At 35.9% G+C, this 17,904-nt stretch overlaps 1 protein-coding gene across 1 annotated transcript; it reads left to right on the forward strand.

The window, feature by feature from the left end:
- Positions 1 to 2,128: 2,128 nt before the first annotated feature.
- Positions 2,129 to 8,927, forward strand: LOC139983079 (uncharacterized). Its single transcript, XM_071996420.1, has 5 exons — positions 2,129 to 2,365; positions 3,023 to 3,103; positions 4,060 to 4,182; positions 5,992 to 6,044; positions 6,918 to 8,927. The coding sequence occupies exons 1-5, from the start codon at positions 2,218 to 2,220 to the stop codon at positions 7,062 to 7,064; spliced, it is 552 nt and encodes a 183-aa protein (XP_071852521.1). The 5' UTR covers positions 2,129 to 2,217; the 3' UTR covers positions 7,065 to 8,927.
- Positions 8,928 to 17,904: the final 8,977 nt, after the last annotated feature.

Below are 17,904 nucleotides of genomic sequence, written 5' to 3' on the forward strand. Positions count from 1 at the left end.
TTAACTAACGCATACTCTAATTCATTACCTGATATCCATTTTGTTCCTCGTATGCCTGTCAAAATCTGACATTCTGAGTCGCTTCGTTTGTTCGCAACGAGCACAGTGTGCAAAGCTGCTATATATTGTGTGTGGTGTTTTTCGTGTTTCGCGCAACTGGTAACGACAACTGGACCTATTTTGATGCCCATGGTTTGCGTGTGACGTCACAAATCGCCAGTTGGCCAAACTCTCTCTATATACGGCTCTGTGACCAACGGCATGACAGTATACTGAACACCACGAGTTCACGACCGCAACTAGTCATAATACCAACTATCGGATAACGTTAACATTCACTTCCCTTTAAGGAAGGAAGTGAACGTAATTATATATATATATATATATATATATATATATATATATAATTGGACGTATCGGGGTAAATCCAACAGCAATCGATTGTAGCCAAGAGGAAATGATCTCAGTAATCCACTCCCGATTGCATTTGTGGTAGTTCAATTGACCAAACAATATTAAACTATATATAGCAGGGCAAGTTTTAATGATTTGTTTCATAACTACTGCAACCGATTCACACAGAGATAACAGTAACTGCTGTAAATCTTAAAGATTTGTACACAGTAAATACTGGATAGTGGTGATAAATATGATCAATCGGTAGCATGAGATATTAGGTTTCTACGGAGAACTGAGGATATGTGTAATCCCAACAATGCATTAATTTACTGGATTTTTTGGGTTACAAATATCCTCAGTTCTTATTGCAAACCTGATAGCACATGCTACAGGTTTATAGTTTTAAGTTTGGTACAAAACTCTAAGATTTACAGTAGTAACTGTGCTCTATGTGTGTATCGGGTGACTAATGAGATCTTTCAGTTATGCTTTCTGATGTCTGGGCAGAAAATGTCGTGTGAACGAGTGGTAAGAACCCAACGTTGTGATGAAACTATTCAAATTCATAACTTTTAACTGGGTGGAGGGGTCGTGCAGGAAAGGTGGATTAATGTTGTAATATTTTGATTATGATGCTGCTTTTCGTACACTAGGGAGTGTTACCTTGTTAAGCCCATCAGGGTTTTTTAATGAACTTCCTTACACAGCATGTAATTCATTTGTATACATTCTTTGTTTTTCTCTGGTACAGTTTTCAAGGAACAAATAAATTCATGAAGTAAATGAAATGACATCTTCAGATGAGTTATTTGTCACACGATTCAACCAGCAAGTGTACCTCTAAACATCTTAGGCTGTATGAGAAAACTGTACGCAGTTTCAAACAAACAGTGAATACTAAGTTTTAAACGTTGTATTTCGTAATGTCATGTCAATTAATATAACACTTATCGATCACTTAAGGAGTTTCTCTTCAAAATGCAAGATTAACATGAGATAACGCTACATTATCAAGTCAACATACACTTCTTAGTCTTTCTTCATACAAAAAGTGATATGTCAGATAGGTTTCGCAATTGATATATGCTAGTGACACTGTTTTCACTGAATCTCATGGAAGACATAATTTAAAATGTAGGAACTTTGTAAAACAACGACCTCCTCCATTCCCTTTCGATTTCCGACTGCAGTGAAACGTATCATTACAGAAATATGTATTATAGATGAAATAGAGCGAAAAATAAATACAACGCTGGCAAGGCAGTCGGGCGTCATGTATAATGGTTGATTTTCTTTTCAATCTCGAACATATCCAGTTCAATATCAGACTAGACAAAGGTCTTATTTTGAGTAAGATCTGTGAAAACGAAAGAGGATACAACTTGCAAGTAGTGGTTGGCTTAAAAATGGATGATATTACAACAAAGTTCTTGCAGGGACTTTCAGACAATTTATCAATGTAATATTTGTATGTTCTTAGAAGTCAGGAAATTCCATGCTTTCGCATATTTCCGTCACTATGGGCAAGACATTGATCGAATATTTGGGTTGTTTATTTGAGATTTTGCTTCCTCTTTCGCATCCCTTATGTTACATTTACTTTATCGGCTGCGACTCAATTAAAAATATATTTATGGTTTGCATAAATATCGTTTGCTGAGAAAATTGCTTCCTCTTTCGCTTTTCAATAAAGGTATTTAGCTAACATTTACGTGACTGTGTTTAAGTCATGAGTAAAATCAAATATGCAATTCATTATAGACCAAGGAATCATTCACGCTGACCGCATTTGCTGTAATTGTCTTAGTCTTTTGGCTGATGGCGACTGTTCGATTGCGTTGTAACTACAGTGTGACCAGACGTGGTACGATGGCTTCATGGTTATTAATTGTGATTGTTGGCTGTTGGGTAGGAACATCGGTGAGAAGTGAAACATATGACGAAAAGTGTTTATTTAGTTATTCAGGTAAGTGCAAACATTTTTTTTGTATTTTTGTTCCCATTACTCGCAAATCGCCTCTTTATGTTTAAGTTCAGCCATTCACGATTACTTAAGATTCTTTGCGCTTTGGCACTTCCGAGTTACTTATCCGTAAGTACTATCGATGCAACAAAAGATATACAATAATCACTTTCAGTTTGTTATACCCACTGGGTACTTAATTTTCGTCGACACAAAGGTATTGTCCATTATATTTAAAACGCGATATATTAAAGTTATGAATCAGGAGTTTTTGGTTCATCAACAAAATCATTCTGCCACGTTAAATATTAGGTTTTCGAAAAACACCCCACACGGTTCATGGAATGTTGGCAACAAATGCTCACTTTTAAAATAATTTAACTTGATGAGTTTTCGGATTAGTTCTGTTTAAGTATTTATCTAACATATTTGCTGACTTATAACCTAATTGAAACCTAAATGTGATCTAATTCTGATGATACCGTGCAAGTATACAAGGATAGAGGGAGGAGACTTATCGATAGCTCGATAGCTCGATAACTCGATATTTCGGTAGGTCGGTAGGTCGGTAGGTTTAAATTAATCAGCACTACATATACTTGATAACATAATATGTACTTATTATATTTTTGTTTCTTCTTTTCTACCTTTGACTTACAGGAATGCTTACTAATATCACTTTGTGGCCAAACCCTCCTCGGTACAAATCAGTTGAACACGTACATGCCGATCTCCTGTTCAGTATGTTTGAAATTATATGTTACACTATTTCACTATTTTAGTTAAAGCATATATCAAGACAATGTATTTCACACCAGGTGGGTTTTGTTCGCCTATTTAGAGACAAAACTGGCCTACATTTCAGCTGAGCATCTTCTAACATTAACATATCCTTAAATAAATGCAGAATATAAATTGTCCTCCTGGCATATAACAAAGAACAACTGCACAGCGCGACGGCAGTGCAATATACAAAATAGCGGAGCGTTCATTTAGATGGATAAAATTGTTATATACTGATTCGCTTTTATCTGACATTTGTAAAGTACAAGCAGTTCTTATCATGTATACTGTGCGCGCACTTTTACTGGGATGTACGCATATGTTTTGTTCATGTATAACTGGATATCAAACAGTTCCGTGCTAAACAAGGATACAATCACAATAATAATCTTAAGGTACGTAATTGATCCAAGACAACAGTCTGACGTCATCATACAAAGTTTAATGTATTTTACGTTGCGGCAAGGAAGCACACTCTGTCTGCTGATGTCAATGACTAAAAGCAAAGCTGCATACCGTGTTCAAGAGATTTGTTGTTGTTTACATATGTGGTTTGTGTTACTGTGGTTTACATTATCATGTTATGTCTACAGGGGTTTGGTTACACTATGCCAATTACAAATGTTAACAACTTGATCAATGTCTGTACATCAAAACGTGAACCAACAATACTTACATTAACATTTAATATATGAAGGCGTTTCAGATATTTTATCATGCATAGTTGTCACTCAGGGTTTCAACATTGTAGAAAACTATATGAAATGCTGCCCATTTTTGAAATGGTACGTTCCAAAAGTGCCGACTCGTATAGAATGCCATGGTTCTGAGAAACTTTTATAGCTTCAGAAAATCGTAATATGACGATTCTCAACCTGTTTTTACTCTTTTTTTCTTTTCTTTTTTAAAATTAGCCAGATCCGTCGAGGTACTTACTGTAACAGGCTACGTGAAAAATGAAAAGACTGGGTTTATTCTCCCCTTTCTTGCGTCTGTTTGCGATCTGTCTGTAAGTTTTTGTCCGATTTACAAAGGAGGTGAGTTAAGCTTTAATCGATATTACATCGTAACAATTTGTACTGTTCAATTTCATTTCCTGTTAACGAGTCCCTTTACAAAGTCCTATAATTAATTTATTCAAGTGTCATTTAACATGAGTGAAATGAAAACTACAAAGTTTATCAGGCCTGTTACAAGTTCGAGTTATCAAGATTAATACGTTGGAAGACGTGAATTTGCAAGTCACTGCGACACAGACCTCTGTTAAGAAGATGAGACCTCAACAACAGTCGTAAATTTTTAATTCGCCATGGATTTTCTTCGGCTGATAAACTTTAATATATCAAATGTGTTTCTATAGTTTTATATACTCCAGACAATAACGTCAGCCCCAGTACCCTGGTGGTCCATACTGCTTGGCCTTCATCTTTTTTTCCTTTTTAGAGGGGATGGTGATAGACATTTACTCATCATTATAATAACAAACTTTTTACCAGGGGGAAGGGGGGGGGGGGTGAGGTTACGGACACCTGCTGGCTATGACCCTACATCACCATTTATTTCCGAAGTCACATGGCCAAGTGGAAACAGTGCTAGGCGTAGGTCTATCCAGTTTTAGTGTGCCGCTGTTCATTTAGGGTAATGATCGGTTCACTGCATTTTGAAGTCTATATACTCACCTTGCTCCGGTAAATTAAACGCAGAGACATAAGTGAGTGGCTGTATCATTTATCGGTAACTTAACAGGTGTCACCATCATTTCTCAGTACACACTGCCCAATGAATCCATACCAGAAAAAATAAATACTTCTATCCTATAGGAAAACAAATCTGACAGTCGCCCACATCACCCCTCCCCCCCCCCCCGCCCCAATAAAACTATTCCACAAAGCTCTCCACCTCCAAAACGTAACTTTTTACCCCGAAAGCGAACCACAGGTCTGCCCGAGGGGAGGGGTGGATTGGGGCAAAAACCCTCGAACCCCCACCCGCTTCGGAAACGGGCCTGGAGTGAGCACACGACTACTTTAAACAAGAGTGAATGATAACAGAGCGAGGTACCTTAATAGTTATATTGAAAAAGATTATGGTTGCCTAGCAACAAATTCATGTGCCCCATGATTGTGCAGACAATAGATATTAAATTGTAATTCAATTCAATTAGGCAATCTTCCGATTAACGTTCTGTGGTCTTATCAATTGGACCACAAAACGTAAAACATCTCAGATTCGTAAATTTGGTATATGTTACGTTTTCGTGTTATTTTTCGAAAACAAACTATTTCACCAATTGATTGATTGATTGATTGCTTTTTTTTCGCTTGAAGTTTTCGATATGTGGTCCTACTACACTTCTCCAGTGAGTCACTAACACATGATGTTTCCTCGAGCGCTCTCCCTGTATGTAAAGGAGACATATGAAAATTATTCAGGAGATATCCAACATATACACATTGCTCAGGATATCTAGTTGCAGTGTTGCACGAGAAGTTCAACAACATGGTTGTGACGTGATGCGCAAGCACTTTTATCATAGCCTCATGCAGTAGAACACAAAACAGGCGTTCCATGAAAAAAAAAAACTAGGCAGAAGAAATACTAGAGAAATCAAGTTATGTTAACAAAACTATTACTGCTGCGTGAAACATATACGTGTATCTTTAAACTGGTATTATCATCTTAACAACTACCAACGCCGGTTCCAAGCTACCTATCTTTCTATTACAAATTGCCAGGGTTCAAGTTTAATTTGAATATTCCATATTTATGACTGATATTGTTGGCGTACATTGTCGAATACCAGAACATAGTTAATTTGATAAATTCTTTTCCTTTTTACTTTACAGAAAAGAGATCGATTGATTTTCAACAATACGTCACTTCCGCATGGGAAGCAAATGTGAGTACACAGGGTTCCCTTATAGGAGATAAGTGTGAATGCACACGATTCCTGCGTGGGAAAGGAATGTGACTGAGTACACACGATTCCCTTATGGGAGATAAATATGAATACACACGATTCCTGCATGGGAAAGAAATGTGAGAACACAGGATTCCCTTATAGGAGATAAATGTGAATGCACACGATTCCTGAGTGGGAAAGGAAAGTGACTGAGTACACACGATTCCCTTATGGGAAATAAATGTGAATACACTCCTGCATGGGAAAGAAATGTGAGAACACAGGATTCCCTTATAGGAGATTAAAGTGAATGCACACGATTCCTGCGTGGGTAAAAAATGTAAGTACACAGGATTCCTGTATGTGAAAGAAATGTGACTTCACGCTATTCCCTTATAGGAGATAAATGTGAATACACAGGATTCCTGCATGGGTAAAAAATGTAAGCACACAGGATTCTTATATGGGAAAGAAATGTGACTTCACGCTATTTCCTTATAGGAGATAAATGTGAATACACAGGATTCCTGAATGGGAAAAAATGTGAGTACACAGGATTCCCTTATATGAGATAAATGTGAATTCACACGATTCCTGCATGGGTAAGAAATGTGACAAAGTACACACGATTCCCCTATGAATCATATCTTGTGCATTACATGAAAAATATATTTCATGTAACATGATCCTACTTGATTAGTATCGAACCACTTTGTCAAAGTGGATCAAATATCTACTGAAAGGTTTTGACAGCAGCGTGGAATGAAACCGCTACTTGGTTTTTCTAATGTTATTAAGTGGTATACCGTAGATTCAATTTTGCGCTTCAGGATCCATCAATCAATATAGGTTCATTCTTCCTATCAACAGGTGCCAAGTTCTGTAGTTGCAAAGTTACTGGACGAAAACGAAGGAATCATTGCAGAGGTTTCTGTTAAAAATTGTACACTTGTCAATCCAAAGGGGCAACTGAAGTCTAAACAGATGGTCACCAGGATCATCTTGATTTACACATGACATGTTCTCACCGATCCATAGGATCTTTACACCATCCTCTTTGTCTTCATTCCTGATTCTATTTTCAAAGGAATTCGACGAAATAAAGTAATTCTGTCAGGAATGCATTGTTGTTAACAATTGAAAATGGTAAAATGTGTTGGTTTTCCACCATTAATGGAAGCAATTGTTTTGATGACCCTGGAAGTTGGCTTTTAGCCAGGAGAGTTTTGCATCTGAAATCTTGCAACGAGTGCTCCCTTCACGAAACAAAGTGAGGAAATATCTATTTTTTCAGTGTAACGAACGTATTTCAAAAACATTTTACAGTAAACATACTTATTAATTCCAATATATAGGTTAAAAGTTATAGATATTGCATGTTTTATTATATGTATGTTCACAAAATTTAACCATTTGGTTATGTCCGCGTATTATAAATCCCTTGCTACTTTTTTACTAATATATATATATATATATATATATATATATATATATATATATAAATGAAAATCGTAATGAGTTGGAAAATCAAGAACAGTGAAAAAACTTTCAGCCTCCACCGGGATTCGAACCACGGGCCTCCCGCTCTGTACGCGGACACCCTAACCACTAGGCTATGGACGCTGATTGTATGTCCAGAGGTTCGAAACCGGTAAGGAAGATCGTAATTCCACTGTAGGCGTTTGTCACCTATATCGAACAATACTAGTTCTGTTTTTGGTGACATATTTTGCCCTACTCTAGAGATCAAACATGATGCTATCCAACTCGAAAATCATTTGTGATTCCTAAAGCCGGATCTCGAAAGAGATACTTTGAACAGACTTTATACTTTATGTATATATATATATATATATACCTGAAATTAGCCGAAAACGGTATAATACTCTATAATCGACTTTTGACCTCAAACCAAAACTTCGAAGAGGAAGAGTGAACATTAACGTCACTGTGTGAGTTTTCTTAACCTCAAATATATTTGATGCATTCAAAGCGAAAAATAAAATACAGACATGCGTAAATGGCGTTTGGAAAATCCACCGACCAATTGATAAAACATGACAGACCTGGCTATGTATATTTTAAGTCAATACGTGAAGTTAAGAAAGACTCACGAATCGATCTATACGACAACGCATGAAAAAATAACTCATTACATTGTTTTAAATTTGACATCGTCAAGGAATTAAAAAGAAAAAGGGTATTATAAATATCAACCAACAACACAATGGATTCGAATTTTACTTTTATCAAAATATATACCAATCAAAATTTCTACCTGCTTACTGCCAGAGTTAGTCTAAAATTCGGTTATAAAAGAAAACACATAAACAGTCATTCAAACAATGAGGTCACTACAGTAATTACTTCCTCTTAAGACACTTTTAACTGTTTAATCGTTTGTCATTTTACAACTTGAATTTTTTTCTTCTAAATTTGAATTCCCAGGAATTTTGTGAAGCAATGAACTTTAGTTACCGGAATACCCTTGACTTGAAACTTGAAATAAGTGAATCACTCAAGTTAGGTCAGTGCGCAAGTTTGACCTTTCACTCTATTGATCACGTGACCTTTGACATTTTCGATTTAGTTTATGCTAATAATATATGTTGTGTATGTGTTATCCTTCTTGTGTGTGGAGTATAGGTAACTGTCATTTTTCTGGGTTGCGCCATACCCAGATACATATCAACTTAATGGTCTAGCAGTCGTTTGCAAAAGAATTTGTCACACATATTGAACGATGTTGGACCTTGACCTCATTTGATCATGTGGTCATTGGAGTTTACATTCATTACTGCACTGTAATCTTGCATACTGATATCCTACACTAATTTGAAGGTTTTAAATATATTGTCGTTTATTGCCATTATGCAAAAATGCTGTTTTCTTGTTATTTGACATTTGTCCTTTGACCCTATCATTACTTTGTGACCTTACGAAAAAAGGTTTGTCCACCCCATTTTATGCCGCCACCCTTTTGTAACCAACCCCGACCCATGATGTCTAAGAACCGGCCAACTCTCAGTGCAATACCTCAAGGGGTGTGAGGTGGCCAGCAATTTTTGTACCAGTTTCGTTGCAGAAATATATGTCAGCCCAGTACACCACGTTTAGGGATGAGAGGAAAAAAACTCTTATCACAACCTGCTTTATCTGCTCAAAAAAAAAACATAAAACACAAACAATATGTATGAAAGTTTAATAACGTTAGAGATGCTGAGGCAGGGAATTTTGAAGTTGATTCAGTCTGAAAGATATGATTGTATGATCGAAATGTTAGACATTTTAATTCATTATTCTACTTAATAAATTGCTTCAAGGTTAATAGGCAATAGGGATCGATGTTTTTTTGACCCATGGGGAATCTAAATTCTACTGCAAAACAGAAAATGAAGGTAAACAGCTAAAGCCTGACCAACTTTTCCATAACAATAATATGGTATGAAATTCCGCGCAAGCAATAATATAACATTACAAGATTGTGTATGTTGTGTCCTGTGCTGGCCATGCACGTTGAATCTGAGTGATACAATTTTAACACGATTCCCTTACTACATAGCAACGAATGAAAACGAACATCCAAAAAAAATCATTTCAGTTATCTTCCTCTTTCATTTTCACTATTGAACTATATATCACCAGAAAAAGTTCCTGTTTTAAAAATTATGGTTTCAAATTGCAGGATGAAATAAGCGAAAGATAATATAACGATAATATTAACATCCCAATAAATCATCCCGCCATCACTAACCCCTTCTTTATTTAAGTGGAAACTAGGATTGAGCAACTGGCAACACCATTACATGTTTCAAAGGGTTGACCGCGATAGAGTTTGCAACATATACATTTAGCTGTGTATGTTTGGAAACATATCTGACCAGAGCTAGAGAAGCTATGGTGATATCAAGGCTATTATTCGTTGTTGTTGTTGTTGGAGGTCTGCTCAGAGATCATCCCATTTAAGACGTAGTATCATCTAACTATTTTATCATGTGCATAGATATATGTTTAAATCATGTTAGGTTTTTTTTTCTTTCTTAGATGTGCATGATTTTACAGTTTATTTGGGATATTATTGCTTAAATCCCTCTGTCGATGAAGAAACAATTTATGTTTATGTCTTCTTTACTTTTTCTTTCTTTCTTTTTTTTTCTTTTCTTAATAATGTTTACCTTAAACATTGTTAGAGTATAGCAATCGGAATATCAACCATTAAATAAAGACAGACGATGTTGCGAGTTCAAATTAAACGTATAGGATATTCTCACCACAAGATGAGAGTAAGAACAAAACAAATTTGACAGTTAAAAAGTCTTTGGTAAAGTAAGTAATAGCCTGAAGATAAAGAGTATAAGAGGATGTAGGAATAAAATGGTAAGAAATAGGACAGTTGTTCATTGTTTTTGTCTAAATTATCGAGAAAAGTTATTTCTTAATGACTCAATGCATATAAGCTTGCGGTTGTTAAGGGATGTTTCACGAAGATATCTCAACATAACAAATATGGTTTATAGTATTTATCTAATGCTACAGGTGACGTTCCCTTTGTTCATGTGTTTTTGGGTGTGTTACCACTGGGAAAGAACCGACTGTGACTAAGTGAACCATATATACAAACTATGTACAAAAATTAGACAGTAAGAATCTACAGCGATTTACATCCTCAATGCTACCCTTCTTAAAAGGCATTATGAGGTATGGATATATTTTTCTATGGAAGTTGCTCTTCATATTTCCATGTAAATTATTTGGACATTATTTCAAACTTTAAGGCCAATAAACATGTATAACTTTGCGTTTGGCGTCTGTTTAAAGTGAGACGTGCAATAAAAAATCACTGGTGTGTACCGACCGAAACAAATCATTAGAAGATTACTCTTTTAGTTTCAGCGATCATAAAAAAAGGAGGAGGAAGTATTGATACTGTTGTATTCAAACACTTTCACGGTACGTTATTCAGCCTTTATCTAAATGACTTCCTTAACTACTCACTCAATTATCTGCTACATCCATGCATTGCATAGCATACAAACAAACAAATTATACAAAAACATTCAATATGCAAATCATTTTCATGACAGCTGTAATAAGTTACAACAGTCATTTACGAGGAGTAAGCGTTGATAGTGTTGTACCAAACCACTTTCACGATATGTTATTCAATCTTTATCTACATGTAGGAACACATGTAGGATTAAATCGCAAAAAGCTGCTTTAAGCAAAGAAATACATTCCAGAGATTCTAGTTTCATTGGAATGTACCTCAAAGCTCATGTGGGAAACCAGGGGGCGTTAGCCTAATATTACCAAAATAAAGAAATTGGAGGTAAGGTTGATTCAATGTCCCCACCCTCCCTTTGGCGCCGTCACTGCCGGAATGTATTTTTACAGACAACGGTACATGTTTTTTTAAGATACATATAGTGGCACTATAAATTATCTCAGTGCTATTATTGCAACAAGTATATGCTTATACATGACACATATATGATAGTGTACATTACCATATAGTAACACAATGGTAAACATTGTATTGATTTTAGATATCAATCTAAAAGTACATATAATGAAACTATGAAAAAATTATTGCATTATCTTAAGTTACAGTCATACTCCTTAATTCCATCGCATTGCATAACATTTAAGTACTCTCTTAAAATGAGAGACTGAAATTTCAGTCTAATCGACTGAAATTTCAGTCTAATGATGGATGGGATAAGGGATCAGACTACTTAGACTGAATTCCAGTCTGAAATGTAAAGACTGAAGGTCAGTCTTAATTAGACTAAATACTCTTCAGTCTAATAGACTGAAAATCAAACCACTTTAGACTGAACAGTCAGCAGTTTAGACTGATTTATTGCAGCACCAGTCTTAATTAGATTGAATACTTTCAGTCTATTAGACTGATATCAGACTGAACAGTTGGTCCTTTCGACTGAATTATTACACATCACAGCTATACTGTCAATTTTATAAACTGCAAATTCTGGATTGAACAAGCTTTTCTATAGATCCTCCGTGTTGGCTAAGTGCTGGAATTCTTCAATAAAGATGCAGTTAAGGTCATCAAGACAACATTCAATGATCTGTTAATGCAAGGGAATTTACTGAAAGGTACTACTTCATGGAGTGACTTCGCCTTCACATCCAATCATGTTAGGCTATAAAGACCAGAAAATCATTGTGACAGTCACACACAAAGTACATTAAAAATGGTATTCCATCAAGAAATATAATTGTCAATATCCACCGAACAGTAATTTTATTCCCACTAACCCACTTATATATTCTTATATAACTTTTGTTATCATATTAAAAAAAGAACAGAAATCAAAACTACAATATTCTGAGGGATGTTCAACAAAACATGTTATCTTTGCAACAAACGTTCAAATTATAAAGATACTTTACATAACAGTGACATATTTTCAGTTCAATATTAATCTTTCAAATTTCTGCTTGAATTGGGCCATCTAAAATGTTCTTTAATTTTTTTTGGAAAGGATTAGGTGAGCTGAGAACAGATCAGTGGTGTCGCCAATGGGTGGCCTGGGGAACCCCTCCCCCGAGAAGGAATTCACAAATAGACATATCACCAACCAAGATTCAAATGTCTGGCAACACCACTGTAACAGAAAGCACTTTAAATTCTTTGTATGTCACCACCAGGTGGTAATACCCTGGAATTCATTGACAACACAGCTGTAAATTGAGTCGTTATATACCCAGCTGATCCCATCTCCCGAACTCACTGAACTTTAAATTTTCCACGGTAAAGGATATAGTAACTATACGATCCTGCCTTTACAAAAGGGATATGATGGAAACACGACGATAGTACAATGGATCTGGTACATTGCCTTTTTTCCAGTTGTGAATCATTAATGTATAGTAGCAACAATTTTCTTAGAATGATTTCAAAATGGGGAAAACATATGACAAATTTTCAGCAGGTTATTTATAAAATATTAGGAATGGTCAAACTATATATCAGTGCGGTGAACATTTAATACTTTGTGTTTCAATGATATAGATTGCTGAAAGTCATTATCCAGCACACACAAAACAAAATGTTACAAGCAAGCAGTTGACAGAATGGCACAAACTTCATAATGGCTATTAGATAAACATGAATTATTATATACTGCATTCACGATTTCATGATATGGCATTCATATAAAGCAAATTTGTATGCAAAAACAGTACATGTGACTATTATACCACCCTCAATTATTTCTTAACTTTCTGATAGTAATCATATATAGTGATTTTGATTGGGATTTCAATCAAATTTTAAAGTTTTATAAATTATCTCACGTGAATCCTTTAATGTCGGCCTCTAGCTGAAAAAGAAATGTCACCCGAGAGTCGACTAAAAAATTGAAAACAGTTTTGACTCATCACATCACTAAAATTTTAAAAAAATGGGGGGGGGGGGAATAATGAGGAAAGGATATTCTCAAATGGAATTTTCTACAGTTACTGACTTTATAATAATCAGGTTACTTGCTTTTCATGGAACAAATTATGGAATATTGTGCACAATAACTAATATTAGCTTAATTAATTGCTTAATTAAATAAACCTTCAACATAGTGAGTGCAGTGAAATGTAGGAACATTAAAGTAAACATTAAAATAACATGCTCGAAAAATCATACAACAAAGTTTTTTTGGCAACTAGGTGTTTGTTTAATTACATTCATAATTAGATCAGTATCATTAAAAAACATTTTTAAAAACCAAAAATCAATTAAATATTTATTTCTGGAGCCCTCCCTATTCATATAAAACTGTTTGTAAACTCTGGGTAATCAATTTAACGTTTTAGGGTATGTGTTAGTTACTCCTTAAAGGCATTGAAGACTTGTCCCAAACAGCATGCAGCCATCTGAAAAAGTTAACTTTCTGTTGCTTGCTAGTGATGTTTGTTCGTGTCGCTAAAAAAGACAGACAGTAATGAAACGTGATACCTTGATATCTTTAGCTGGACCTGAGATGTTCATCGCTGTATCGTTTATACACTGTACTGTGGGTATTGACCGGAGCTGTATGAATTGACTGTACACTAGTGTCTAATTACCGACGGTAGCAAGCTGTGTTTGTATTTTCTGGGATCGATTGCAGTGTCTAACACTTCTGTTACACCTCATTCGAAACTAGGTCAGATTACCGGCATTAGACGTTCTTTTTGCGCAGGTCTTCACACCCTTTTAAACCTACTCCATGCTGACACACGTGGTTCCGGACTACAGAGCAATAAAAAAGTAACATTCACTCCTTGAAGTAACTCCATGCTGGCTGCCCTTATAGATGTGGCAAGGATACGGACGAGAGACTTCACTTCTGTTGGTTGCAAAATTCCATACACCATGGAAGCATGGAACTCACAAAACTAGTGTTGTAAATGGGGAGCATAGTCTATGTTAAATGTATGTTCTACGCCTCTGTCCCTGTTGGAATGGCCAGTTTTTCTGCCACAATGAAGAATTGTTTGGGGTTCAATTCTGGTCCGAGAGAGAGGATGAAAGGCTGCCAATATTGTCCTTGTCTGCCCTGTGCTGCGCTCTCAATATCTGTGTCCTCCTGTTTGATGAAGAAAAAAATAAATGTGATAAAGGACAAGCAATATGGTATAAATCAAAACATTCTTAAAAAAAAGATATGTTGAGAGGTAGAGAGACTAGACTAGAATAATATTTAGGAGAGAATGGAGAAACAAGAACATGACTGGCATTGTACAAAGGAGATATATCAATTCACGATAGGCAGCAATATGTCATCCATGGCGAGTGAGATGTGTTATGTGAAGGTGGATTCAGATTCAACCTAACATTTATGGGTTATCATGTTGATTTTGGCAGGTACATGGTTACCAAGCAAGGTTTGTTGTTAGTTGTTTTCAGAAATTTCTCTTTTTAAGGATAAATTGTTCATGACATCTCCTGATTCCATTACATCAGCATAGAAAACCAGTGAACAAGGAATACGATTTACATTTTAGCCTACTGATTTCACTAATATGTCTATCTGCTTGTAAAAGAAACTGATTTCATAAGATTAGTGAATGGTAGTATTATTGTAAAATCTTATAATAAAGACTGATGGCCCACTATATGTTTAATAAAATAACAAAAGCATACCAATTCTTTTCCAGTTTCCACATGATTTAAATACAATGGTAATGGTTTAACAGAATCGTGTTAGCTTCATGCTGTAATGGCTGTAGCAGTCACTACATTTTTTCAAATAATTAAGGGTGCTTACAATCTATGCATAATAGTACAGTGTTTTGCAATTTCTTGAGCATTATTATGTTCAAGTATTTGTTATGAGGTTAACCAAGCCTAGATTCATTTGGGACGATCGAGTTCATATTGCAGTCCTGACAAGCGTGCTTATTCGCCCGACGATTGGGTTCATATGCAGGACAGGCGGGCTAATTTGCCCGACGATCTGGTACCGTGATAGCTTCATGCTGTAATGGCTGTAGCAGTCACTACATTTTTCAAATAATTAAGGGTGCTTACAATCTATGCATAATAGTACTTTGTTTTGCAATTTCTTGAGCTTTATTATGTCCAAGTATTTGTTATGAGGTTAACCTAGCCTAGGCTAGATTCATTTTGGGACGATCGAGTACATATTGCAGGACAAGCGTGCTTATTCGCCCGACGATCGGGTACATATGCAGGACAGGCGGGCTAATTTGCCCGACGATCTGGTACCGTGATAGCTTCATGCTGTAATGGCTGTAGCAGTCACTACATTTTTCAAATAATTAAGGGTGCTTACAATCTATGCATAATAGTACTTTGTTTTGCAATTTCTTGAGCTTTATTATGTCCAAGTATTTGTTATGAGGTTAACCTAGCCTAGGCTAGATTCATTTTGGGACGATCGAGTACATATTGCAGGACAAGCGTGCTTATTCGCCCGACGATCGGGTACATATGCAGGACAGGCGGGCTGATTTGCCCGACGATCGGGTACATATGCAGGACCGGCGTGCTTATTCGCCAGACGATCGTGTTAATAGGCCCCACCAATTATAACAACAGCCTAGGCCCTATTTGCTATAGTACAGCCTAGCTAGGCCTACCTCGCGCACAAGCCTAGAATAACTAACGTTACGAACTGCCAAGCTTTTATTCTGTATTAATTGGAAAACAACGAAAAACATACATACCTTTCCCTCGAACACTGTTATCACTTCTTCGTGGAAACCTTTATTTGTAAGAAAAGTTCTTAAAGACTCAGCCATTGCTAATTTATAACCTTTACTCTAGCTTAGACATACGGACGTCTGTCTCGTTCATGCCTAGCTGTGTGTACGGCGTGCGTACGTACAGTACAGCGAGTACCTGGCTAAGCGAAGAATATAGTAGTATATATGTACACAAGTTGTAGCGCTCGTTGTCACTTGTTTTTTGTGCGGCGTATTTGCAAGTTTTCGGATGACGTAGGCGCATTTCTGTTCTCTGATTGGATACATTTTTCAGTGGAATACAGAGACTGAAAATGGTAAGATGCCATGCCACATGTGATTAGCTGATTGGTTAATACAGTCAGTCCAAAACAGCGACTGAACGGTGTAACTGATAATACAGTCTAAGTAGAGTGTTTCTCAGTCTAAACTCAGTGTATAACACTGAAAAAAATTTCAGTCTCAAAGAAGACTGAATTCTTCAGTCTATCATTTTAAGAGAGTAAATAAGTATTTAAAAGTAAGAGTTGTTACAACCTGTGATAAAATAATAGTTAATCATTTCCAAGAGAGAACCACGTTATAGTTCCCCTACATAGCTGACGATGTAAGTATGTTCCTTTAACATGTCTGAATTATAAGAAAAACAAAAAATCAAAAGACGTCGGTAAATTTTAATGGCACAATTTATATGATTTCTACCAATTTGTTTTATTTTTTTAACTTGCCTTGATATGTATCAGCTATACTGTCTTGTATAGTGTGGTAGTTAAAGACACAATGAGATCCAAATATTGGTTATGTGATATGCTGGTATAACATTTCATTCATATAAGGACGTAATTTTATTGCACTACGCACTGCAGTTCATACATAGTGAAATGTCAGTATGAAACCCCTTAACGTATACTAATCTCTGTACTGATAACTGATTTCAGATCCTCACAATATACACGTTATACAACTAACAACTGGTGCAGCAGTTCCTTCTTCGACTACTTTCTTTTTACATATAAAATGCACACAACCATCAGACTCTGTATAGATTATATATTAAGCATACTAGCGATCTGTTTATATACCTTCAACTTTACAATGAGGAATTTCCTCCATTAGCCGTGAACTGGATTTTGTCACGCACGAGTGTGAAGTCAATACAGCGGTAATAGCGGAAAATTGACACAATGGGGTAGTTCCCTACCATCTTAACAATTTTGCAAGCACGTTTACCTTGGACTTTCAATCGTGTGAACAGCGTTACAGGAGCTTTTATGGAACATCACTATTATTATTATTATTAGTAGTAGTATTATTAGTTTTGTTATGATTATGATTATTATGATTATGATTATTAATATAATTATTCCATCAAAGGTATTAAAGACATAAGTACGAATATTTCTATTCGTATAAATTTGTGATATTCTCAAACCTACGAGAACGTTGGTTTTCGTATTCTCTTTATTGATGTGAGTCAGGGTATTATGGAAACTACTCATTGCGTAATTTTAACAGAAAAAGTGGATTATGTCAACATTGTTGGACACCCCACCGACAGTTGTCAGTTCCTATTGGAAATCACAGTGCGTGCCAAAAGTCTGACGTATAACAAAAGAGGTCGTATGTGAATAAAGCGTCTTGTAAA

The sequence above is a fragment of the Apostichopus japonicus genome, chromosome 16 (assembly GCF_037975245.1).
Source record: "Apostichopus japonicus isolate 1M-3 chromosome 16, ASM3797524v1, whole genome shotgun sequence".
In the NCBI taxonomy this organism is placed as follows: domain Eukaryota; kingdom Metazoa; phylum Echinodermata; class Holothuroidea; order Aspidochirotida; family Stichopodidae; genus Apostichopus; species Apostichopus japonicus.